The following is a 24,152-nucleotide window of genomic DNA, read 5'->3' on the forward strand; positions in this document are numbered from 1 at the left end:
TGTCGCCGCTCCCGCTTCGCCGTGCCTATCCTGCCCACGTTTTCCATGCAACACGACCAACGTTGGCGGCACTACTCTATCGCGCCGCACCATCCTTGCGTCCGGCCCCGGCCATACGGACCTGCGCACGACAGGGGGCTGCATCCGGCGGAGCATATGCGTGCGGTGCGCGCGTGATGTTCCGTCGCGATAGCTTCTTCCATCGCCGGCAACACGCACTTCGTCGCCCACCCCGGTCATGACACGCATCATCGCAACTTAGCTCCCCGCCGCGATCCTATTCCTGGCTCCGCTCGACCGTGCGTGCACCCAGCGCGTAAACACCGCCCAAGCGCTGCTATCATCTTTCCTGGCATGCGCCCTCGTGGCCCCGTGCATTATCTTGCGCTCCCACATTGTCGCGCACGCACAGGGAACCTGATCGACGACGTATCTCGCCTTGCGCCAGTCTCCAGGTTTTGCCGGAGATCGCGGGTCGCGGGCTGGCGCGGGGCGTGCGCGATTTCGACCCTTGACGTGGGCGTAGCCCGGCGCACGCGGTCGGCCAATGCATCCATCGACCTCCGAAGCCCTGACTGCTCGCGCGGGTGCGGCTTCGGAATTGGTGCCTGTGTGGGTATAAGAGCCACTGGGACGGCTCTTCCGAGGCCACCGTCCCGAATCCTGTGCCCAGCCGCCTCCGCCTGGTGCTCTCCCCTCCCCACACACCGCCGCCCCACCGACCACCCCACAGATGCTCACCGTGACCCTCGCTCTCGGAATGGCCCTCGCCGGGGCCGCGCTCGCGACGCCGACGCCGACCGCGGTCGACTTCACGTCTCCCGGGGACGCGATGAGCCTCTTCAAGCGGATCAGCTCTGGCTGTGGCACGAGCGGCCAGACGTCGTGCCACAACACGACGCACCAGTCCGACCTCTGCTGCTTCGAATCTCCTGGGGTACGTTCTCCTTGTTACGGTCTCGTCCTGTGTACCATGCATCGCGCCTGCAATACTCGCGTCAGCAACTGCGGCGATGTTCTGGTTCTAGGAGGACGGCCTGTTACAACTGTTGTACGCGGGGGGAAGGGCGACGCTGCTGACCTGTTTATGTTGTAGGGCCTCCTTCTCCAGACTCAGTTCTGGGACACGGATCCGTCGACGGGCCCGTCCAACTCCTGGACCATCCACGGTACGTTTTGTCTCGCCTCAAGTGCGCACCTCGAAACCCGCAGCTGATGTTCGTGTTCGTCGCTACGTGCAGGTCTCTGGCCGGACAAGTCAGTCATCCTTTCCTGGATACAGCTGACGGTCGAACGTGCGTGCTGATCCCGACGTCAAACACAGCTGCGATGGTACCTTCACCGAGAATTGCGACTCGTCACGCGACTACACCGACATTGCCAGCGTGAGTTCTGGCTCTATTTCTGTTACCGCCGTCACGGAAGCTCATTGTCATTGGGGGCATTAGCTTCTCACCGCCCAGGGCGCCTCTGATACCCTGTCGTTTATGCAAGAGGTAACTCAACGAGCTGCACATGCGACAATCAGACGCTGATCCCAACCGTCCGTGTAGTTTTGGGTGGATATCAACGGCCAGAATGAGCAGTTCTGGGAGCACGAGTGGAGTACGCACGGAACATGCTACAGTACGCTCGAGACGTCCTGTCTGCCGTCGGGCTCCCCCAAGGGCGCGGAGGCGGTCGCGTTCTTCCAGACGGTCGTCAAGCTCTTCAAGACGCTGCCTACGTACGACTGGCTCGCCAACGCCGGTATCACGCCCTCGTCGAGCAAGACCTTCACGCTCTCGACGCTCACCAGCGCGCTCAAGAGCGCGTCTGGGGTGACGCCCGCGCTCAACTGCGACGGCTCGAACCTGAACGCGATCGAGTGGTACTTCAATCTCAAGGGCTCCGTGATCGACGGCCAGTTCGTCGCCATCGACGCGCCCTCCAAGGGCTCATGCGGTTCGAGCGGGATCAAATACCCGCTCAAGAGCGGCTCCTCGACCACCTCCACCTCCACATCGAGCGGCAGCACCTCGACTGGCGTGCGTGCCGCCTCGGGTCTTCGAAATTTGTTTGGATCTGACATATATGAATACTATAGGGCTCTGGCTCCTCCCCTCCAAAGGCACGATCGTCGCGAGCACCACCGGCGGCCTCCTCACTGCGGGCACCTGGTCGACGCAGACGCTCGCGACGTACACGTTCTCGGGCACGTCGTCGAGCTTCACGATGAAGACGTCCAAGGGCAGCTGCGGCGTCTCCGGCGGTCGCTCTCGTGCGGCAGCGGGGTGAGCGCGACGACATTCTCCGCGGTCTCGTCCGGAAGCAGCCTTCTGCTGGCGGTCTCGGGGTCGACCGCGTTCTCGAGCTCGGCGACTCCGAGCGGGACGGACCAGGAGACGGTGTTCACGGACTCGAGCCACAGCAAGACGTACACGCTTTCCATCGTCTCTTCGTGAGCGAGTAGTGTGTGGTGCTTGGCGCTGAGCGGGTCTCAGATGATTTGTACGAAATATGGGGAAACCTGTGGGCTGTTGTACGACTTCCGGCATGGGCTATGTACTGTACTACCTACACGGATTATGTACAATTGAAGGTTATATTTGGAGTTTGCGGTCGCGTGTGACTCGTTCATGAGCCGCGCGAAGCGTTCTGCTCGCTGGTTTTTCGCCCGTCGGACAGCTGCCGGATCCGATTTTGTTCAGAGGGAGGAAAGCCAGACTCAGAGCTGCTCCACCTTCAGCATCGACGGTTTGCGGGTGAGGAGGACGTTTGATCGGCCATGTCGGATCGCGGGAGGCTTGGGGCGCTTGATTATGGATATCCGGACCTGTGATTCGCAGCGCCTCTTCACCACCTTCGTGTTGCCCCTCGATTTACTCCGGCCATGCCAGCTACTCGCGCCCTCGCACGGCCAACGCCGCGCCGCGCCATGCTATCCGACGACATCTTCACCGCTCGCCCGACACAACTCCGGTCCAAGCAGTCTCGTTGATGAGGATACTCCGCGTCGTTGTGCCTGTATGTGTTTGTCGTTATCGGAATTCGACGGTGAGCGGACTATGTGTCCATACTTACTTTCTTACTAACGAAGTACAAACGGCCTGGGTGCGTGGTTCTACATGCTCGTTGTATTGCGCCGCGGGTGCTCAAAAGGTATCCAGCATATATCCATCAAGTTCTCTACAACTTGGATTTGCCAGGGCCGCATCACATGCGCTTAATGCGCTGGTTTTCCACGAGCCTCGATGTTCCCTTCGTCGGCGCGGCATCAATATTGTGGAGGCTGACGTCCCGAGAGCCGACCCCAGTACGTCCTCAATGTACGTCCATGCGGATCATTCGAACCTATCGCAAGCCACAGACGGTAGCCAGTCTCAAAATATGCTGCCTCTTCGCTCCGTCGGCCTTTCCTCGTCCCCGGCTTCGCCTGTACAACAAATGCAAGGCGGGCACAGTTGGCAGTACAGCCTGCGAACGATTGAACCCGCTCTTCCGAGATACGAACACGGACACAAGACATGGCGGCCACGGGTGGTCTGCGCGGTCGTTGAAGCGGACAACGCGAAGTTCATCCGACCGCCCGTGCAAAAGGCCACCTGGATGTCGTCGGGGTGGTCACGGACGGGCGGCATTGGCTCGGAGAAAGTCGCCTGACGGAAGGACCGGCTCTGGTACGCCTGCCGACGCTCGCAGTTACGCAAGTACTAATCACACTCTTCTCCCCTACAGTGAGGGGCTGCGAAGTGAACAGCCAGCTCCTTTGCACCTCCTGCTCCTAGTCGTGAATGGGTGGGGTGCACCCTGTGCGGTGCGGCGCCGAGCACTCCCTGCGGGCCCACGGAGACGCGGGCGGAGCAGTGGGCACGGGCGGAGGATGTAGACACGTGCTTGGCAAGGCTTCGATCCGGGGACGGGCGTCGCTCGCGAGATCTTTGATCGGCTTTCGCTTCACGAGACTGCTGCTGGCCCTTGTCCTCCTCACGCCAATCGTCGGCCACCTGACCTGCACGACGACCCAGGCTTGAACCTCGGCGCAATGTCCAGTTTACCCGACTGCCTTCCGCTTTCTTCGCCACACTGCAACACCCGCACGGCTCTCGACACCTATAAAGGCTACCGTCCTCGGGCCACTGGAACAGCACCACTCACCGGTCTTCAAGGTCTTCTACCAGCCTCCCGGCCTCACAGTCGACATGTTCCGCGCCGCCGCCCTCTCCGCCTTCATCTACCTCGCCACCGTCGCTGCCCAGCAGGCCGGCACCTCCACCACTGAGACCCACCCTCCCCTCCAGTGGTCCCAGTGCACGTCTTCGGGCTGCACCACCGTCCAGGGTTCCGTTGTCCTCGACGCCAACTGGCGCTGGGTCCACAACGTCGGCGGCTACACCGTAAGCAGCATCTTGCAACTCCACAGCAACATCCTCTGATGCAGTTGCGCCCACAGAACTGCTACACCGGCAACACGTGGGACGCCACCTACTGCCCTGATGGCGCCACTTGCGCTAAGAACTGTGCTCTCGACGGTGCTGACTACTCTGGCACCTACGGTGTCACCACCTCCGGCAACGCGCTCAAGCTCAACTTCGTCACCGGCAGCAACGTCGGCTCCCGTCTCTACCTCCTGAAGGACGCGTCCACCTACCAGACCTTCAACCTCCTCAACCAGGAGTTCACTTTCGACGTCGACCTTTCGACCCTCCCCTGCGGTCTCAACGGCGCTCTCTACTTCTCCGCTATGGACGCCACGGGTAACATGGGTGTCGGCAACAACGCTGCGGGTGCCAAGTACGGTACCGGTTACTGTGACTCCCAGTGCCCCAAAGACATCAAGTTCATCAACGGTGTTGTGAGTATCTCAGCTTCTTGCAGAAGCCGACTCGGCTTTAACACGTTCTTTCACAGGCCAACAGCCAGGGCTGGAACGGTACCTCCGCCAACTCTGGCACTGGCACCACTGGTGCCTGCTGCTCGGAGATGGACATCTGGGAGGCCAACAAGATGTCTGCGGCCTACACTCCCCACCCGTGCACTGGCACTAGTCTCACCGCGTGCACCGGAAGCCAGTGCACTTCGACCTGCGACCAGGTACGCTCGCTCGTCGCTGATATCACCTTGACATGGCTTTGCTGACTTGTCTCCTATCAGGCTGGATGCGACTTCAACTCCTACCGCATGGGTGCCAAGAGCTTCTACGGCCCCGGCATGACCGTCGACACTACCAAGAAGATTACCGTTGTCACTCAGTTCATCACCACCGACGGTACCGCCAACGGCGACCTCTCTGAGATCCGCCGCTTCTACGTCCAGAACGGCGTTGTCATCCCCAACTCGCAGTCGACCGTCTCTGGCGTCTCCGGCAACTCGCTCACCACCGACTTCTGCTCGGCACAGAAGACCGCGTTCGGCGACACCAACACCTTCCAGCAGCTCGGTGGCCTCAAGCAGATGGGCGCCGCCTTCAAGAAGGGCATGGTCCTCGTTCTCTCCATCTGGGACGACTACGCGGTGAACATGCTCTGGCTCGACTCCGACTACCCCACCAACAAGGACGCATCCTCGCCCGGTGTCGCCCGCGGTACCTGCGCGACCACCTCTGGTGCCCCCGCCGACGTCGAGGCCAACGGCGCCTCAGTCTCGGTCACCTACTCGAACATCAAGGTCGGCACCCTCAACTCGACCTTCACCGGCTCCGGCTCGACGTCGTCATCCTCGACGGTGTCCACGTCGTCGACTTCGACATCGTCCACCACGTCCCCCACCGGCGGCACCGTGGCGAAGTACGGCCAATGCGGCGGCACGGGCTACACCGGGCCGACCGCGTGCGTGTCGGGCTCGACCTGCACCGTCCTCAACCCCTGTGAGTGCTCTCGCCCCTCGCGCCTTGCAAACCGACATGGCTGACGTGCTCTCATCGTCTCTTCCTCAGACTTCTACCAGTGCCTCTAAGCGAGGGGTCAGAGTAGGGGCAGGGATGGCGAAAAAGCCCCGCTGAGGTTGTAGTTCGTGGCCTTCTATTCTGTCTATTGTTGTAATATGCGCGGCACCTCGAAGATTGTACGAGCGAAGGTGTGGAATAGACACGATTTCTCCACTTCTCACTCCCGCGTGATCATCTACCGTGGGTCGCGCGTGGTCTTCGGAGACGGATATGAGCTGGTAACGGCACGGCGATGTCTCGATCAACGGGTATTACAAAGCTTCTGGCCATCTTCTACGGGCACGAGACTGCTAGGCAGACGGAACCGAGGCAGATGTCCTTGGAGTAAATCCGACATATTCCGAAAATCAAGCGTTCAAGGCAGGTGGCCTCTGCCATGGCGACACGAACTTGCGCGCACGAGGAGCAGAACATCGTGACCAAAATGCCCTATCGGACCCATCGGGCGGTGCCCAGGGATCCTCAGCTCGTTGTACGTACTACGCATCTTCCTCAAGCGCAAAGCCGCTTCAGGCGGAGGTACGGCGGCACGAGCTCCTACAGGCGCGGACACCGCAGCGGGGAGCGCGCTGTTGTCCGCGCGCCCGGGTGCTCTGAGCCTCCGACTCAACACAGATGCACTAACTCGGCGGGATGCGCGGCGCAGACAAAGGTCATGGTGCAGACGAAGCAACAACATGTCGCGAAGGAGATCGGTGGAGTCATGCCATGGATGCGAGGCCCGGGGCAGGCCCCGGCGGGCCACACTCCTCAACACCTGCTAGCTCTCCGCCTCCATCTCGACCAACCCATTTGGCCCTATGTCTTCTTTTCAAAAGGCAGGTGAAGGAAGGAAACCGTGTGTGTCGTGTTATATATGCTGTTTGGTTTGCTGATTCCGACACGATTGAAGCATCGGAGGTGAAATATCACCTGTCCCATCTCACCTGCACAACGTCCAAGCCATCTACGGTTATGTTGTCGAACCATCGAACCGCGACCATTATCAGAAGCATTTCCAGCCGCATTCCGATCTGAGGATCCTGAATGCCATCTTTGAAGCTGCAGCGGACGCCGGAGTGCGCGGAGCAGGGCTTTGCTATTGCCACGTCGATGTCAACGACATACTTCAGAACAACGACGGCCCGCATTGCATTATTCATCAGCCATCCTCGAGAAGACGGGGAGCCGGAGGTGCAGGACTTGCGCCCTGCCACGGGAGACTTCAAAGTTTGGATCGAGTCCCTGGGGCTTCAGGGCGACCCCCAGTGGATGTGGGGCAAGAAATCGATTTTGGGTCGGCCTGTTTATTAGCAAGTACGCCACTGTTTGTGACTCGTCTACTGAGATCCTCGCTCAGTCCTTCCCTAGAAGTCATGTCCGGCACCCCAACTTTGAGCAGGTTGTTCTTATAGCAATTCTCGTTGCCTCTTGTTTCCACAAACGAATGTTAGTATTCATACTGCCGACGCAGTCAAAACGCGTCTGTAATCTGGACCGTATGTAGCGCAACCGACAAATTTTTGATCCCGCTCGTACGTACCAAAGCGGCGCCCACTTCTACGTCCCGTGCTGGTGGGGCACCTCGACTCCGCGTTGGTGCCGCATCGCGTTGAACACCCGCGTCCACGCCTCGCCCGGGTTCTGAATTACAGCGCGGAACGCGAGGTCGAGGTTCGGGAACAACCTCCCCAACCCGTCCGCGACGCGCTCGACCACCACATCGTCGGGCAAGTCCCGCAGGCGGTCGTCCGCGACGAACAGTCTGCGCAGGCCGTGCCCCGTCCCCTGCCCCCCTTCCTTCCCGCTCCCCTCCCCGCTCCCCCTCCCCCCTCGAGCGCGAAGTCGCCCCCGGGGGGTAGGTCGAGGTACGGCAGCACGAGCTCCTGCAGGCGCGGGCACCCCCGCGCGAGCACCCCGAGCGCGGCCGCGGACGGCAGCGGCCCGCGCGCGTCCCACGTGCGGAAGTTGAGGCGGAGCACGCGCAGGGCGGGCCACGCGCGCGCGGCCGCGGCGAGCGCGCCGTCGTCCGCGCTCAGCGGGGGCGGCGCGCCGAAGCGCAGCTCCAGATTCGCGAGGTGCGCGGCGCCGAAGAACGGCGCCAGGAGCGCGCGGAGCGGGGTCGCGGGCCCAGGGGGCGCGGGGTTGCAGCTGAAGAAGGCGAGGCGCAGGCGGCGGAGCGCGGGGAGGTGGACGGCGTGCGCGAGCGCGGCGGCGCAGGACGCGGGATCGAATGGGGCGGAGGTGAGGTTCTCGTCGAAGAGGGTGATTGAGCCGGAGGTGAGGCTGGGGAAAGAGAGCTGTCGGAGGACGTGTGGAAAGGAGGGCCCGGAGCCGTGCAGCTTGAGGTCCTTGAGCGAGGGGAATGTGATGGTAGATGTTGGGGCGGTTTCAACCCGGATGACGATGTCGAGGTGGGTGAGCCCAAGAACGGAGGGGGCAGGGCGTAGAATGCGATGTCATCGAGCGTGGATAGGATGTGCAGTCTACGCAGTCCGGAAAACGAGGCGAGTTGCTGGACTGCCTCCACGCCAAAACTCTGACCTCGGGCGTGGCAAACGAATTTGACTATACTGGGTGCGATGCTGGAAAGAGTACGAAGAAAATAAACCGGAATTTCTTCTGTACCGATGAAATTGACGGCCGCCTGAACGATTGTCTGCGAAGTGAGCTTAGGGAGCGATACATTGTCGTGTGGGGACCAGGACCAGTCTATATGTTGCAGCGAAGGGAGTATGGGCTTGCGCTCGTTCTTCTTCCAACAGGCGTCCACTAGCTTATCGTGTAGAGTGGCCTCAAGCGCAGTACGTCGTGGTATCTTTGAATGCTGTGAACGCGATGAGCATATTGCAGAAAGCGTGACCAACGCTCGAAATGATTCCAAAGTGCGTTCTCGAGCACCTGTCCGGCATGAAATCAGCACTCGATGCCAAATGAATCACAAAGAGGCACGGACCATGGTCATGTACTGCTCGTTGTTTATTGGATTGTCTACGGATGGCATTCGGATGTCGTGGGGAGCAAGAAGGCTCCAAAGGTGATTCAAAGACGGTAGAATGTTCCAGAGGACCCGCAAAGCCGCTTCGCTGAACGCATGAGATACCCTCGCGCATCTGGCGAGATCGACCAGATTCTGACGATGTTCAACGGACGTGAGATCGATGTGCATTGCAGGTGGGTGGAAGTTGTCCCACAACATGTGGCAGAGGATGTCGTAGTTGTTCAGGCACGGAAGACAGCGCTGCTCCCTTCGTCCGAGTTCATGATCGTCGTCGGCCGGTTCGAGAGGTCTACAAGCTCAGTGAGCACTGAGCAAAGTCTGAAGGGAGGCGCCGCTGGGCCGTTGCCAAAACGCGTCCGCGGGCCGGGAGCCGCCCACAAGGCGGCTCCGACTCTCGGTGCTTCACTCCGAGTTTCTGATTTCCCACTCTCACAACCTCGTCATTATTCTCATGTTCCGGCTCTCTCTTCTTTTATTCTATCACCATCAAGCCCGCATGACTCCTGTCCAGGATGACGGAGGAATAGACGGATGATATCCCATCTAACGAGATGCCTTGGATACACATGTGGACATTCATCGGGTGTTTGGGTGAGTCCCTCAGGCTCGGTTCTCAGGAGTCAGTTCCATCGACAATGGGTGGACTGTCCAGCTGGCTACGATTGAGCCAAAAGGATACAGCCACACACTGTGATGGTCCATGGATGTGTTTACGGATCCGTGGGCATTTCCAACACACTGCTCCTCCGGGCCGCCTATGTCACTCCCTCCTTTTCAACTTGTCGTCCAATGTTTGGCCGCGACGCCAATGGCGTCTTTCTCGTTGTGCAGGAGCAGGGGTTGGGAGAAGCGGAAGCCGGCGTATGAGGACTCGGTCTCGACGAGGCAAGTCCTCATACGCAGGTGGTAATATTTCGCTGGGCAATGGGTCGGGGTATATGCTTCCTGCGTCCACCTCGCGACGCATCACGGCTGGGAGCCTCTTGTCAGAAAATAACTCGCAAAATTGTCGCTGGGAGGCTACTCACAAATGCCCATTATTACCGGGATTTGTGCCACCCCTCGGTTGTCCGCCATGACGTGGGCATTTTGCTCGTCATACGGTCTGTCGCTTGGTGTCTCCACTCGGACGGGTGCTTGTCCAGGGGGTATAGTGGCTTCTTCTCCACCTGCTCCAAGCATAGGTCGATGTACAAAGACGAACAATTCAGCTCTTACCGATGTCGTGCTTGGACCAATGTGGCTCTCTGCTTGGGCGCGTGATGAAAGGATCGACCGCGAGTCCATCAGAGTTCTGTACTCTGACTTGTTGTCGCCGACATAGGAGTAGTGCGAGGAGTAGGACGGCTAAAATACTCCCGATTGCTATTCCGACGATGCTGCCCGTTGAAAGCGAGTGGTGCGTGGCAATAATAGTCGGGCTGGTCTGCGGCGTTGTGGGGACGGTAGATGTGGCCGTCGTGATGCTGCTTGCGGAGCTCGACGTGCTCAATGTGCTCGATGTTCTCGGTGTGCTCGATGTGCTCGTGGTGCTTGCTAAAGTGAATACGTGAGGGGCTGCTGTTGGTGGCGCAACAGATCGCGAGACTTACTTGATTGTGTGCTTCCCGTTGTCACGGGCCGCCACCCCGTACTCCAGCTGCCCCATGCTCCAGTTCCTGATATCTCGAATGTGCAGAAAGGACAGTCGGTGAAGGGAGGACGAGACATTACGAGTGGAGACGGAGTCCTACCGAGTCCCTCTCGCCTTTAAGCAGCCATGATCTGCAATGCGCCTTCTATCGTCAAAGCTTTACACACTCTATCGCGCGGAGCACTACCACATCGGTCGGTCGCATCATTGGCCAAGCTCATACACTGATCAACATCGACATCGAAGTAGGGGGCACTGTCTATCGTCTGCCTTGCGCTCGCCGATGGAGCGCGGAATCTGTCCAACGGCTTCTCTGAAACTGATGAAGTAAGTTGATTTCCCGTAATATCCCTCGATGAATCGCTTCTCGGCCCTTTTAGCGGGCTTCCTGACGCTTTCGGCGTCGAAAAGATCTCGGGCAGCACAGGCATTGGCTCGATCCTACTGAATCGACTCGGTGTGCATCGGCTTTGAAAGATGGTCGTCAGGTGCCGCTGGGTGGCCACTTGGCGAAACCGCTCGCGTCCTAGGAGGATGAGGCCGTTCCAGGGTACCACGCAATTACGCTCCGTTTGATTGCGGTGTCTGCCATCGAACTCCACGGCCACTGAATCAATCGTACCACTCTCACCGGTGTACATTCTCCGTCGATGTCGCCTCTCCCATTGCATGTTCTGGGGTATGGGTAGGAGAAGGGACAGCGGGCGACGCGCAGATCACAGGTACTCTGCGGTTGCGGGGCGGTGTTACGCACGCAACAAGTTGGCTTAGTATAACACTGGTTGACATTTGCCCCGTGAAGTCTATGAGTACAGTGCGGTGGAAGAACATACGAGCTATAAAAATACGGGAGCGCTGTGACAGATGCCAAGTGAGAGTGAAGTAGCGATAGGGTGCCTTGTTCGTGTTGTACATTGATGATACACGGGGAGAGCGCAAGAACACGGTCCGGCGGTTCCGCGCGCGCACGCAGCACGGCTAATGCTTCTATGGTCTCGGGTGTAGGGATGCAGGAATGTGGTGTGTCATCCGCGTCCGGCGAGGATGCAACTTGGATGGTGATGTTCGAATGGCTGCAAAGTCACATCAGCACGGGAGTAAAACACCGAGTTGACGACAAGCGCACACACGTACGTTCGCGGTCACAACGACGCCTTCGGCCGCGGCAGCGGAAACGGCGGCAGCATCCGCACGGCAGCGGCGTCGCTGAACGGTGACTCGGAGGGCGAGAGCGCGGCGGTTAGGAGCGACGACACGGCCAGCGGCGACTGCGGCGACGTCACCTCGTACGGCGGCGCCCATGTGCTCGGGATCCTACTGCTGTTGCGCGGCGGGAGCGTCCCGTACGCAGGTGGGAGCGGTCTCGACCCCACGGAGAGCTCGGTGTCGGGTGTGTCCCGGCCGTCGAACCGGCCGTCGATGTAGTCGCTCGTGTGGATGCTCCCCGCGTCCTCTTCGTGCGCCGCTGTTACGCAATCCGAGCACAGATGAGAAGGAGTGCGCGCAGGAGAGGAGCCGGGCTTACGAGTTCGTGGTCGTCGAGGGAGGACCAAGGGCGTTACCGCCCTGGAGACCCCCGTGATGCTGCGCATGCTCCAGTTGCCGCCGCTTGCAGCTCTAGAAGGCGCAGGGGACGCAGAGTTGCGGCTGCCTGAACCAACTGCTCCGATCGCGATGACACTGCCCTGGTCCGCAATCGTCACAGGCGCACCCATGTCCGACATCTCGGACATCTCGGAGGGCGCTATGGGACTGCGTGGCTCGGAGGGGTCGACGTCGACGACGTCGCCGGCGCCGTAGGAGCGCACTGCGAGGCGGGCGCGGCGGCGGCTGTTCCAGACGAAGAACGCGGCAAAGACGAGGACTGCGAAGACGATCGAGGCGAGGATCGCGATGAATGCGACTTCGCCTCCGGAAAGACCAGGCGAGTGTTGAGTGGAGCCTTGGGTTTGGGTGGAGGTGGGGGACGGTGTTGGGACGGTGGAAAACCAGAGTCCTCCTTGATTTGTCGTGTCCGAGGACGTCGCTGTTGCGAATGTGACCGACGTTTGGACAGAGACTGACGTTCGGACCGATGTCGTTAGCTCCGTGACGACAGTGGTACTGGTGACCACGTCGGTCGAGGTTGTGTTTTCCATCTGCATGGGTGTCTGAAAGAGGGTGTCAGAGACAATGGCGGGTTGTGTCGAGGTGGAGAATGGGCTATCTGAGAGCGTCGCCATGCTGGTTGCGAACCGGTAGACGGAGTTGCAGTCGCATGGGGCTTCAGGCCCGGGAGGGGAGCTTGTCCAAGAGACCCATGAGGGGGTAGAAGTAGAGGAATGAGCGACCGAGGAGCTGACGGTAGCCCAGGCAATGCCCGCGGTGCCCGTCGCTGTGGACACGAATGGGTCCTGCCTATTGGGGCGCCTGAGGGTCAGATCGGTGAGGACGACCAACAAACGCACCATTGCTCCGACTGCTGCCAATCCTCGGACTCGTAATTGACATACGCTTCCCCACCCCTACTCCCGCTCTCGTGAGCGTACGCCGTCGATGTGATCGTTATCCAGGTCGGCCACGCGCGGACGCGGATCCCCAGAGCCATACGGAAACGAAGCCAGCTTGGGCTGCGTGTTGCACGAGAGGGGACCGGCGCAGCAGGTGGGCGGGGCCTCGCCATCGGATCGCGGAATTATAGGTCCCCGCCGTCGCCTGGAACCCGCGTGCGCAACTGTTCGTCGCTCGACATCAGGGCAGGGCGAAGTGGAGAGATTCGCAGACCCTGTTGGGGGACTGAGATGGATGTGAAGAAGCGTGAGCTTTCGGACAGATTGCGACGACCTGTGACAACGAGCAGTGAGCGAGGAAGGGAAGCAGTGCGCAAGTCGACAAGCCTCATCCTGTTCAAATCCAAGCAGCAGTGGAGGACTTGTGGTGGATCGATGCAAGGGCCAGTCTTGTCGGCCGTACCAGTTTCTTAAGCCACGCAGGCTGTAGATCGACCACGGCGCACATTGGGACCAGAGGAACCTGTCAACGATCAGCAGATGCAAGGCCAGAGTGCAGTGCATGAGCAGGTACCTTATCACGGCTTTTGAGGGGATGTCGAGTTCCCCGATAGATCAATCAAAAGAAGTGGAGCAGAAGTTGTGAACGCAGCCCTCACGAGACGCTGGCGCAGTACGTGGGGATTCAAAGCATGTAGCATAAACTGGGGATGAGATATGGATACAGAATAGAAGCGTGTATTACAACGGAGACGCGGAGTAGATTGCGTGGTATACAACGTAAGAGCGTGCATCGTCACCGGAAAGCAGATGTTTGGCGAAAGGCTCAATAAGTGGAGCCGCCTCCGCGTCCGAACCTGTATCTGTGGGTACCGGTGCGGCGAGTGCGTCCTCCGAAGCAGTTGCAGCATAGGATGTCGAGGATGACATCGAAGATAGTGACAATGATCTGTGGGGCGAAGTCGAATGAGCGAGAGAAGGATTCCGACTGCAGCGAGCGGCATACCGTTACGATGACGCTGACGATGATCATTATGATGTTGGCAATGGCGGAAACGATCGCATTGATAGCACCGCCAATGGCAGAGACGATTGCGCCCTGGGTTTATGTTAACAAAGAGCGAGCCATGACAAATCGAAGGCTGAACCGACCATGATGCTAGTGATACGGTGAGAGCTAGGGGAGGTGCGAGCGGGTCGTGATGGCTGTGGTCGGGTGGTGGCTGCGAGAGAGGTGGACTTGGGATATATATGCAGGACGAGTGGGAGGATGACGTCGGGACGAGCAGAGCTGCAGCCCGTGGACGTCACACTGGAACCGGGACCGAAGTATGCCCGCGCACATGTCGGGCGACGGGCACGGAGAGGGAAGGATCCGAGCGAGGACAGACATTGCTCCGCGCGGTGGGGAGGCCGGCGAGACTGACGTACCTGTCCACCGTCAGCTGGTGTCCTCGCTCCCACTCGTCAGCCCAGACGCCGTGAACGCATGCGCGTGTCATCCGATTCTTGCCATGACGTGTGCAATCCAGAGTGCGAGCAAGAGATAAGGACGGTGCATAGCGGAGCCAAGTGGGAGAAAGACAGACAAGAGGCACGCTCTCAAACACCGCTGCGCACGGGCGCTTCCCACGGCAAACGCCGGCCATGGTCCCCAAGCTGTTCAGCACGACGTCATGCTGCACTCTCGTTCTCTACGCCCTGTCGACAACCTACTCTACTCCTATTTCAACTTGCACACAGATGGCCACATACGACTCGCTGCACAGGCAGTGCCGCACTCTTGAGGCTCTCTTCGACACTAAGCTCACCGCGTACGCCCGCCTTGCATCCTCCATAACCCGCAATCACGACGACCTCGAGGCGAGCGGGTCCACGGAACGATGGAAGGACCTGGAAATGGAAGTTGATGAGCTGCTTGAGAAGGTGGCCTCTTCCCCTGCGCCGCGCATGCTTGAATGTAGAGCTTAGCAGGTGCATGTACCAGTTGCAAGAAATCAACGACGAGCTGTCCACTCTTTCCAACGACACTGAGAATCCACCCTCACAATCTATGCTCCGTGCCATCCAGAGACATCGAGAAGTCTATTTGGACTATGCCAGAGAGCTACGCCGGACCAAAGTACGTCATTCGGCGCGCTTACGCGTACCATGGTCGTGACTTTTGGACAGGCAAACGTCAAGACCGCTCTGGATCAAGCCAACCTTCTTAGCGGAGTCCGCAACGATATCGAGTGCGTCTAGGCGGAGTGTCGAGAACACAGCTTATTCACCGTGGATTCACAGTGCATACAAGTCAACCGCAGCCGATTCCTGCTCGCAGAGCGGGGTCACATTGATAGCTCTCACCGCATGACCGACGATATGATTGCGTGAGTGCTTTGCTCATTTCCAAGAGGACGCTGGACCGCCATCCAACCCTGCAGAAAGCGGCCCAAAGTATCTATGGATATCGGCTATGTTCTGACATAACTACAGGCAAGCATATGAAACCCGATCCGAATTCGCTCGTCAACGGACAACGATATCTGGGATTAACAACCGTATGCAGAGCGTATTGAGTGAGCACCTGTCTTTACCACGCAGTTCACGAACTGAACGCGCTCATCGTTCTTTCTTCTCCTACTCCCTGCTCCCCTCGCTGCGTCACTCCTGTGCGCGGACTCTGCACACGCTAGGCACTATGCCTGGCATCACCAACCTACTTGGGATGATCAAGACCCGCCGGCGGAGAGACGCTGTTATCCTCGGCGTTATTATCGGGCTGTGCACGGTGCTACTCCTCATGTACGTCTTCTGAGGTCGGAAGCACCTTGGTGCCGTCGGGTCAAATAGGCCAGGCTTGTTTGGCCCTTGTGGGCGCGTCGTTTTCCCCATTCATCCGTCGGTATTGTAATTCGGAGAGGATAATCCCTTCTATCTTATTGGACATCTTTCCCTTCACCTCGGCCACCAGACCACCATCCATAGCGACCACGGCGCGAACCAGCCCTCTCATTCGTTCTTCTCGCCTGCCTCCCACTCCTCGATCGCCCTGTCCCGCCTTCGTTTCTTCCGCACGCGCTCCTTGTGCCTCCGCGGACGAACGCCTCCCAATTCGCCTCCAGCCTCCGCACCGCGCCCCAGCCCTCCTTCACCTCTCCTCTTCGCTCTTCTCGTTCGCGCCCTCGACGTCGGCGTCGGCGTAGTCCCAGCGGTCCTCGACGCGCCAGCCCTTGACGGCGGCGACGGTGCGGAGCATGTGCCACGTGTACGGCCCAGAGTGGCGCGCGTCGTAGTAGTCGGACTCGACAAGGAGCCGGTCCGGCGCGCAGGCGGCGGCGAGCGCACGGTACGCGGGCGAACGCGCGTTGATCCCGGTCGAGAGCGAGAGGAAGGCGTTCGGGTGCGCTTTCTGGGCGCGTTGGTTGCGTGTCAGCGTTCGCGTATTTGTTTTTTTCGGAGTCAGTGGGTGTGGTAAGGTGGGAGCGAATTTAAAAGATGTGGACATGAGAAGGCGAGAGTGCGAAAGACGGTGCGCGGAGGGTTTCCAGCCAATGTCTGTGCGCGGGATGCACGACGTTGCGGGCAGAGGGATTGGGTGGCAGCTCGACATTCCGCCGCCCGCGATCCTGTCACGTCCTGCGCTGCGAGTCGCGGGCTCGTTCATGTCCGCGTACAGCCCGGTTACTGTCCGTCAGTGGAAGTGAATGTTGGGCACCCGCGTCGGTCGGTCGCCACGCAACCTCGAACCCGCGAAGAACTATGTCCGACAGTTCCATGGCGAGAAGAACTGCACGTTCCCCAGCGTCCCCCACACCTCGGCTCCAGAGGGTCTAGCATGCCGTCAGACATTGCATCCCGCGACCGCAATGGACGCTGGAGGAGCGTTCGCAATGACAGACCGCGCCCCTCCGTCTGATGCAGTGCGACGACACGAATGCGTCCGGCACCCCACGCTTCCCATGTCCACCACGGCACGTGCAAGCCCGAGGCAGACCGAGGAGGCACTCACTCACCGAGATCTCGGACCACGTCTGCGCGCTCATCCCGCAGCTGTGCAGGTCGACGCTCACCGCGAGCCACCGCGCGCCGTGCGCGGCCTTCATCCGGTCGAGCAGCGCGCGCGTCGCCGCCTGCGCGTGCACGCTGTGCACGCTCGCGCCGCGCCGCAGGTCCACGGCGACCGCGAGCTGCGCTCGACGACGCGAGCTGGTGCGCGAGCGGGATCGCGAACGGCGAGCGCGCGCGCGCGCCGGGCCGGTCGTCGTCCTCGGGCGCGGTCGCGTACGACGCGGAGAAGGGCGGGGCGGCGGGGCGCGCGTAGGGGACGCGGCAGACGCGGTCGAGGCCGACCTCGCCGAGGAGCGCGTGCGGGAACGCGGCGAGGTTCGCGCGGAGGTCCGCGAGCACGTCGGCGAGCGCGAGGGGCTCCGGGAGGAGCGGGAGGAGGCGGGCGAAGGCGGCGGCGTGGTCCGAGTTGGGCGCCGGGGCGAGGAAGAGCGCGCGGTAGTGCTCCTCCTTGGGCTTCGGGGGCGTATCGAGCGAGATCCAGTGCGAGAACCACGGGTGGTACCCTGCGCCGAGGTGGGCGGTGTCAGCAATCGTGCATACGACAGACCGACGTGGGGAAGGATTGGAGGAAGGAAGAGACAGGGCAGCTCGGGGCTCGAGAAACCAGGACGACGACAACCGACAGGGTTGATCAGCGCGCGGTGTTCCCCAGCCGGATGCTCTAACCCGCGACGTCGATCCGTCCAACAAGACATGCAGCACAGCGTGCGCGACGATTTGGAAAAGAGGCGGGACCGCGGTGAGACGCACCGAAGCACGGGACAACCCTGTCAGGGTGCGCGCGCGCGAGCGCAGCAACGAGCGCCTGGTCGCTTTGTCGCGTTGCCATTGCGCAGAGGCGGATCGGCGACTCGGCGACCGCGGCGTGCGTCGCGTCCGTGGGAGAGTCGGTCGGATGGCAGTGAACGTCGACGACGTGGGCGAGGACGGCGCGCGGGGCCGCCGCGAACGCGTCGTGGATCGCGACGTCGTCTGTCGACGGGAAGGAGGCGTCGGAGTCCGTGCGATCAGGCTGCATTGGGGCTTGTGTGCTTAGAAGGATTGGACTTGGTATCCACGAGAAGCGGGACCCGGGGCGCGGGTCGATGTTGGGCGGGAAGTCTGCGGAACTCTGATGAGCTGATCGACGCGATAATTGACATGACAGGCGACCTGTGGGCAGCTCGTCCGACGCACCCGGCGGAGAGATTTTTGCGGGGGCAGTGGAGGAGACCACAAGCCTCTCGTGGGCGCACAATGCGGGTCGCAGAATGATCGAAATACTTCGATGGGCGCGCACAGATGGTTGGTACCCAAGATGTACTGGAGATCAGTGCGCGGTTAGCCCAATTGCGATGAATGTCTAGTCGTGGTGCACACCGTGTGATCGCCGTGGATGGAGACGGGGTCGCACTATGCGATGGTGGAAGGTGTGCGGATGAGCTACGCGGCTTCGTTTTTGGTTTAGAGGCGCGTGCTAGCGGTGCAGGCCAGAGACAATGAGTGATGACTCGTCCTTTGGCGGGGCAATGTCACAGCCGAGGCACTCTCCCTTACCTCTTCGCCAATTCCTACGACAAGAGGGCTCTTTCGTGTGGACAGGCCTTTTGAGTGGTGCTGACGCCAGTAGATGAGATCTTGAGAGCCGATGAGGGACGGGCCTCTGGCGATGCGTGGAAATTCCAACTGATTGGTCATCACAGGCGGCCATTGCGTGTCATACCGCGTCCTTTAGTCGTTTCTATGACAAGAAGACTGAGGGTGAGTTCCACGCATTACTTGACTGTCGATTTAATCACGACATGAACACGCGCCGTCCATGGTTCACTAGTTCACGAAAGGTGCGTGAGGCTCTGCCATATCAACTGCGGCCCGTAGTATAGTATATGAAGTGTCACGGTTAGTGAACTTCCAGAAGTAACACACCCTCGGGCTCCGTGGAGACGGCCAGACTAGTGCCATGAAGGGAATGGCACCGATCGGGTACGGGTGAACGGAGCCTCGTACTCGACCCGCGACCTGCTTTGCTTTTACCCTTGCGCAAGAGCACGGGTTTCGCGGGTACGATGCCAACGTAAGTCATCACCAGGTGCATTCCCTCTGGTTTACCAACTGCGCTCGCCCTGTGACGCTGTGCGCGGTTCTGCCCCAGGTTGTTCTCAACATCCGCCGGTGTCCCTCGCGGATCGAGCGCACCGTGTCATCCGCAGCCGCTTCCACGGCCAAACTCGCCAATGCATACCCGTTCCGGGTCATCGAGTGACGCCTACACCACTACGTCGCTGCCTCCGCCACTTCGCGCCGTGCTGAAGGATGGTGCTGAAAAACTGCCGGTTCACTCGGTCACCTCTGGAACCATCGCACGCTTGGGGAGCGAGTGGCCGAGCGCTGCAATTGCCATCCTCCCCGACATGACAATCCTTCCCGCCTCGGATCTGACTCGCTCTTTGCCTCCGTTTTCGCTATCGACTCGGCCCTCCACAGACGACTGCAATCATGCCAAGTACTATCGGTGTGGGCTCAAACGACCTCCCCGACGCAGCGCATCCGTCACGCTTTTTTGATCGGCTGCGTCCCTGGGGTCGAGCTAGGGTTTATCGGGCCGTTTCCTTCCTGCTGCGCCGCCAGGCGTCGCCCCCCGCTCGCGTCCGCTGCCGCCGCGATCAATGCCAACGGTTAGAGACACAGTTGAAACTTGAAACGCGACTCAGAAGCGGATAGACGAAATGGGGAGGGGCAGCGCCCGCATAGCCGAGCTAGCGCGCGTCCGGGCGTTTCTGGCGTGCGTCTCTGTTATCTGTGGCGCAGATAGGGAGAGAATGTCAGGTGATCTGTTCCAAGGCGCCTACAGAGCTCGGCGGGAGTCGGCCCAAGTCCCCCGGAGGCCAGACCCGCCCTTCGCTTCGAAGGGGCTGCACAGCTCGCGCTAGCGAGCATCAAAAGGTCTCGACCAGGAGAGACCCTTGGTTGTCGGCCTTCACATTTACGGACAGCGTCAGACACCCATCATTTCCCGGTCTGGTGCATTGCCTAAAACGGCCGTGAAGCCAATTGCATACAAGATCCTCGACGAAGGCTCCCCCAGACGGGTCCTGGAATGTAGCTGATATGCAAGAATACACATTCCCATAAATCGTCTTGAGGAGCGATTGGGCAAAAATGGAGCAGTAAGGAAAATAAATGGACATTAAAAAAACTATTCTCAAGACCTTTCCCCCACTCTCAATAGCTACAACTTTTCGGAGACAACCCAGGTGTCAAAGTGGCTGCACATTGCGTGATGCTCTCGGAGAGTATGGCTGACAAGTTGAAATAAGCGCCAGAGAAGCGAGGCGCGACGTCACGCGACGTCGTCGACCGCACAGTCAGCAGGAATAGTCGCGGCGCTTGGACGCTCGCTAACAACTCGCTAACATGCCCCATCAATTGCAACGGATGGCGGCAACTAATCGGCCACCTCGGGCGAAAAGGCCACGTCACTCACGCCACCTCGCCAAAGGATAGCAAACAAGATAACTGATGAGATTAGACTATCTGCTGTTATCTACACATAGACGCTCTTTTGGCGCTCGGACGCTGGGCGCTGCCCCTCCCCAGACGAAAAGGCTGCGAGGAACAAGCCCGGGCTCCGTGCGGTCGCCGAGGCGACAGCAGCACAACGGAGGTCTTCCGATATCCCCATCATGTCATTTGTCCGGTGCCGGGACAACATGGCCGGGGCGAGCGGACAAAAAACCGAAACGAAGAGTAGCTAATCCACGCACCATGGTGGTGGATGACCGAGGCCTTAGAAGACGGCATATACAGCAAACGAGGACCTTGGGAAGCCGAGCTGACGCAGGCGATTCCGAGGCAAGAGGCTTTGGGCGCTCCGACAACTCCTCATGAGTGTAGGCGTTCGTGACCGAACACGACGCTTCGGTTTGCAGAATTACATCAAATGTCCGACCGTAGATTTTTCGGGTGTACTGTGTCGGAGTCTCGGAAGACGTTTTGCCGACGCGCGATGAGAATTCAACCCTCAAAACTCCGCTGAAGTCGAGAAGCGTTTATCGTGGAATACAGGTGTATAATGGTACAGAGTGTAGTACAGACACAAGTGACTAGCCCGCTACAGCCGTGGCACTGCGAACTCCAAGGACATGAAGATTACTCTTGCGCCGCTCCTGCTGCCTGTCGGCTTTCTCTGTGCCCTCCGGGGCCGTAGTGGCCGCTCTCTCCTCATCTGCATTCTGGAACGGGTTGGACTGAAGCGCGACATGAGTGATAGGACTTGGATTTGAGATCATACTTACATCATCCTCCATTTGCTGCTTCTTCACTGCACCTGTACGAAGATCGTGACCGTGCTGAACGACTTCGGGTTTGCGCAGGATTTTTCCTTTCATCTCCTCTTTCCAGCCGTCGACCTTTTCTCCGGTGCTCTGCGACATGTATGTAAGCAGGTTTCTATTGATCGAAGAGCACAGCTGATGGCTTACCGCGCCCTTGGCATATTCAGGCCCGAGACCAACTGCACCGGCGTGCCTCTGGGGCGGGTATGAGTCGTTGCCACCAACATTGTTGTCGGTGGACCGGGACTCGGCGGGGGACTGTGCAGGTGATGCGCCACTGGCCATATTGAAACGCGGAGTTCAGGATAGGAAGAGTGTGTAGGGTGAGACTGGGGTTTGCTGGTCGAAGCTGGAATACGACGCCGTACTCTTATATCTGTGGTCGGTCATGCATCCTTCCTCGTTCTTGTGGAGGCATGACGCACCTCGCACCCAAAGCGCTATGACGTCGACGTAGTAGAAGTAGTAGTGGCGGTCGCCAATGACGTCACGACGCCTCTCTTTGGCCGCTGCCTCTTCCAACCCAAAAATACAATACTGCTATTAGTGCTGCCTCGAGCTGATCAAAGGCAGTTTCATCGGCCCTGGCTCGAGAGTCGACCCGGCGCCCGGCTCCCGTTTCGTCCCCATCTGGGGTGAGCGGCCCCTGAAGGCGCAGGACGAGGACGAGATCTAGATCCCATCAACTCCGGCGGACCCGTCAGGGGGCGCCTACACGGACGACCGAACGGGCGAGATCTGGCGTCTAGCGTTGCTGTCCCGCCACATCGCATTTCCTCCAAGTCCCCTGCTCCACCTTGTGTTCGCCCTTCGCGCATGATCGGCTGCCTCTCAGGCGCACGCCGTTTTATCTCAACCACTGCCTCAACCATGCCCAAGGGAATCGGCGAGCTCCTTACGCTTCCTGCAGGTGCTGGACTTGGTCTCAAGGATGGCGCGCTCGACAAGTCTGCATTCCGCAAGGTTATCCCCGTGCTCGCAGCAAAAACGGCTCCGGAGACCGCAGGAACGTTGCTCAAAGCTCCCGCGCTCAGAGGGTACGTCTCGTGTTTCGTTGTATGCGCACCAACCTGCAAAATCGTTCCCCAGAACCCTCATCAATGTCCCGAAGGTGAAGAGCGTCGTGCAGAACCCCATCGGAGAGCGTTTAGTTCTGCTCAGATACTCGGACCGAGGTGCATTGCTATCCTTCACTTCTCGGCCCTTTCGACTGACCGCTCGCCAAGCCAGCTGATCTACCCCCAGTCGCCCTTGACTTCCTGCAGGAGCGAGCAGTCGACCTTGTCACCCATGAATTGACCTTTGGCTATGATTACTGGAGTACTGGTCCGTGGTTCCAGTTTGTTCACGCCTAAACGTCCATGTTCTCAAGGTGCTTGTGCAGACGATGTGGTCCAAGCAATTCTTCCTCAAGAGCTGCTGGAGGGTGCCCCTTCTGGGTTTGCTGCTGTGGGGCATATAGGTGCGTGTGGTAGTCGAATCTCAGGTCAACAGCGCGTCTAAGTCTTCCATGGGTAGCCCATCTCAACATGCGGCCGGAGTACTTGCCTTACAAGTATCTGATCGGCCAGATCATCATCGACGTACGTGCGCTTTGATCTTACCGTTCCACAGACGCTCATTGCATAGCAGAAAAACCCAAAAATCCGCACGGTTGTGAACAAACTGGATAGCATCAGCGCCGAGTTTCGCGTGTTTGACATGGAGTTGCTGGCAGGAGACCCAGAGTTCATGGTGACTCAGGTGCGTGTCATATTACCTCCCGATTTGACAGGGTTGACAAGCGCACAGATGGAGAACGAGTGCCGCTTCACCTTTGATTTCCGAGAAGTGTACTGGAACACGCGCCTGCACACGGAGCACGAGCGACTCATTGACCAATTCGACCGCAACGACTTGGTAGCTGACGTCTTCGCGGGAGTCGGACCGTTCGCTGTGCCTGCTGCGAAGAAAGGATGCGCGGTGCTGGCCAATGACCTCAACCCGGCTAGCTTCAAATATCTCACGCAAAACATCACCGATAACAAGGTGGGCTTCGAATGTGCGGAGATCATGCGGGGCCAAGCTAATCGTCGTCTTATTACTCAGGTCGACGCACGGATCAGGGCTTTCTGCGAGGACGGACGGGAGTTCATCAGACAGGCATTCAACCGCGCTTTCGACGAGCCGCTAGCCCCGCTCCCTGGCCGAAGCTGAGCCGCACCGAGATGCACAGGTTGCGCGCAGAGAACCTCCCGCTGCCCTCCGCTGGACCCGTACGGTCGCACATCGACCACTTTGTCATGAACCTGCCGGACACGGCGATCTTGTTCCTGGACGCATTCCGCGGGGTGCTGAGCGCAGAAAACCGTGGGGACCGGAACTTGAGCGGCGTTTATACGGAAGAGCGCATGCCCATCGTCCACTGCCACTGTTTCACACGTGAGCGGGAGCGTGCGGCAGCAGTCGTGGACATCCGCCAGGTGCGTTTTGGGCGGCGCCGTGCTTGTCTGGAGCTATACTAAGTTTTTGGCTCGCTCTATTCACAGCGCGCGGAAGAGAAGCTTGGGGCAAGTATAGGAGAAGACGCGACGTTCCACTGCGTGCGAACGGTGGCCCCGCAAAAGGACATGTACTGCGTCAGCTTCAAGCTTCCGCACGCGGTTGCCTTTGCGGAGTAGGTTGGGCGGAGGTGCGGGGGTGTGCAGGAGCCGGCACCTGGTCCAGCTGCCGCGGAGAGCGGGGAAAGGGGTGGGAGGCTTAGTCAGCCGTGTTTGAC

General features: G+C 59.6%; 9 protein-coding genes across 9 annotated transcripts; 4 read left to right on the forward strand and 5 right to left on the reverse strand.

The window, feature by feature from the left end:
- Positions 1–733: 733 nt before the first annotated feature.
- On the forward strand, positions 734–2,444 carry BXZ73DRAFT_91962 (ribonuclease T2; the record flags this gene model as incomplete). Its single annotated transcript, XM_048026184.1, has 7 exons — positions 734–937; positions 1,097–1,173; positions 1,325–1,385; positions 1,449–1,496; positions 1,554–2,043; positions 2,087–2,273; positions 2,315–2,444. 7 exons carry the CDS (start codon positions 734–736, stop codon positions 2,442–2,444), a joined length of 1,197 nt encoding a protein of 398 aa, XP_047874427.1.
- Positions 2,445–4,181: 1,737 nt separating this feature from the next.
- BXZ73DRAFT_91963 (glycoside hydrolase) lies at positions 4,182–5,934 on the forward strand (the record flags this gene model as incomplete). Its single annotated transcript, XM_048026185.1, has 5 exons — positions 4,182–4,376; positions 4,433–4,834; positions 4,891–5,073; positions 5,134–5,845; positions 5,915–5,934. 5 exons carry the CDS (start codon positions 4,182–4,184, stop codon positions 5,932–5,934), a joined length of 1,512 nt encoding a protein of 503 aa, XP_047874428.1.
- Positions 5,935–7,465: 1,531 nt separating this feature from the next.
- On the reverse strand, positions 7,466–9,104 carry BXZ73DRAFT_80175 (uncharacterized protein; the record flags this gene model as incomplete). Its single annotated transcript, XM_048023228.1, has 4 exons — positions 7,466–7,670; positions 7,778–8,256; positions 8,517–8,732; positions 8,862–9,104. The coding sequence occupies 4 exons, from the start codon at positions 9,102–9,104 to the stop codon at positions 7,466–7,468; spliced, it is 1,143 nt and encodes a 380-aa protein (XP_047874429.1).
- A 2,577-nt stretch (positions 9,105–11,681) lies between these two features.
- BXZ73DRAFT_104746 (uncharacterized protein) lies at positions 11,682–13,126 on the reverse strand (the record flags this gene model as incomplete). Its single annotated transcript, XM_048016009.1, has 3 exons — positions 11,682–12,004; positions 12,065–12,948; positions 12,987–13,126. 3 exons carry the CDS (start codon positions 13,124–13,126, stop codon positions 11,682–11,684), a joined length of 1,347 nt encoding a protein of 448 aa, XP_047874430.1.
- Positions 13,127–13,854: 728 nt separating this feature from the next.
- Positions 13,855–14,421, reverse strand: BXZ73DRAFT_104747 (uncharacterized protein; the record flags this gene model as incomplete). Its single annotated transcript, XM_048016010.1, has 4 exons — positions 13,855–13,977; positions 14,035–14,127; positions 14,181–14,187; positions 14,372–14,421. The coding sequence occupies 4 exons, from the start codon at positions 14,419–14,421 to the stop codon at positions 13,855–13,857; spliced, it is 273 nt and encodes a 90-aa protein (XP_047874431.1).
- Positions 14,422–14,771: 350 nt separating this feature from the next.
- On the forward strand, positions 14,772–15,828 carry BXZ73DRAFT_91964 (V-snare-domain-containing protein; the record flags this gene model as incomplete). Its single annotated transcript, XM_048026186.1, has 6 exons — positions 14,772–14,954; positions 15,016–15,150; positions 15,201–15,262; positions 15,335–15,400; positions 15,507–15,589; positions 15,707–15,828. The coding sequence occupies 6 exons, from the start codon at positions 14,772–14,774 to the stop codon at positions 15,826–15,828; spliced, it is 651 nt and encodes a 216-aa protein (XP_047874432.1).
- Positions 15,829–16,161: 333 nt separating this feature from the next.
- On the reverse strand, positions 16,162–18,758 carry BXZ73DRAFT_80178 (uncharacterized protein; the record flags this gene model as incomplete). The annotated part of the gene is made up of 8 exons (XM_048023229.1): positions 16,162–16,422; positions 16,688–16,843; positions 17,027–17,219; positions 17,245–17,584; positions 17,832–18,192; positions 18,258–18,383; positions 18,441–18,473; positions 18,618–18,758. The coding sequence occupies 8 exons, from the start codon at positions 18,756–18,758 to the stop codon at positions 16,162–16,164; spliced, it is 1,611 nt and encodes a 536-aa protein (XP_047874433.1).
- A 2,405-nt stretch (positions 18,759–21,163) lies between these two features.
- BXZ73DRAFT_80179 (uncharacterized protein) lies at positions 21,164–21,679 on the reverse strand (the record flags this gene model as incomplete). The annotated part of the gene is made up of 3 exons (XM_048023230.1): positions 21,164–21,307; positions 21,356–21,484; positions 21,542–21,679. The coding sequence occupies 3 exons, from the start codon at positions 21,677–21,679 to the stop codon at positions 21,164–21,166; spliced, it is 411 nt and encodes a 136-aa protein (XP_047874434.1).
- Positions 21,680–22,264: 585 nt separating this feature from the next.
- BXZ73DRAFT_91965 (guanine-N-1-methyltransferase) lies at positions 22,265–24,054 on the forward strand (the record flags this gene model as incomplete). Its single annotated transcript, XM_048026187.1, has 10 exons — positions 22,265–22,431; positions 22,484–22,569; positions 22,625–22,720; positions 22,767–22,856; positions 22,913–22,977; positions 23,027–23,137; positions 23,186–23,422; positions 23,483–23,523; positions 23,610–23,856; positions 23,923–24,054. 10 exons carry the CDS (start codon positions 22,265–22,267, stop codon positions 24,052–24,054), a joined length of 1,272 nt encoding a protein of 423 aa, XP_047874435.1.
- Positions 24,055–24,152: the final 98 nt, after the last annotated feature.

The sequence above is a fragment of the Epithele typhae genome (genome assembly GCF_022376455.1).
Source record: "Epithele typhae strain CBS 203.58 chromosome Unknown BXZ73scaffold_55, whole genome shotgun sequence".
Lineage (NCBI taxonomy): Eukaryota > Fungi > Basidiomycota > Agaricomycetes > Polyporales > Epitheliaceae > Epithele > Epithele typhae.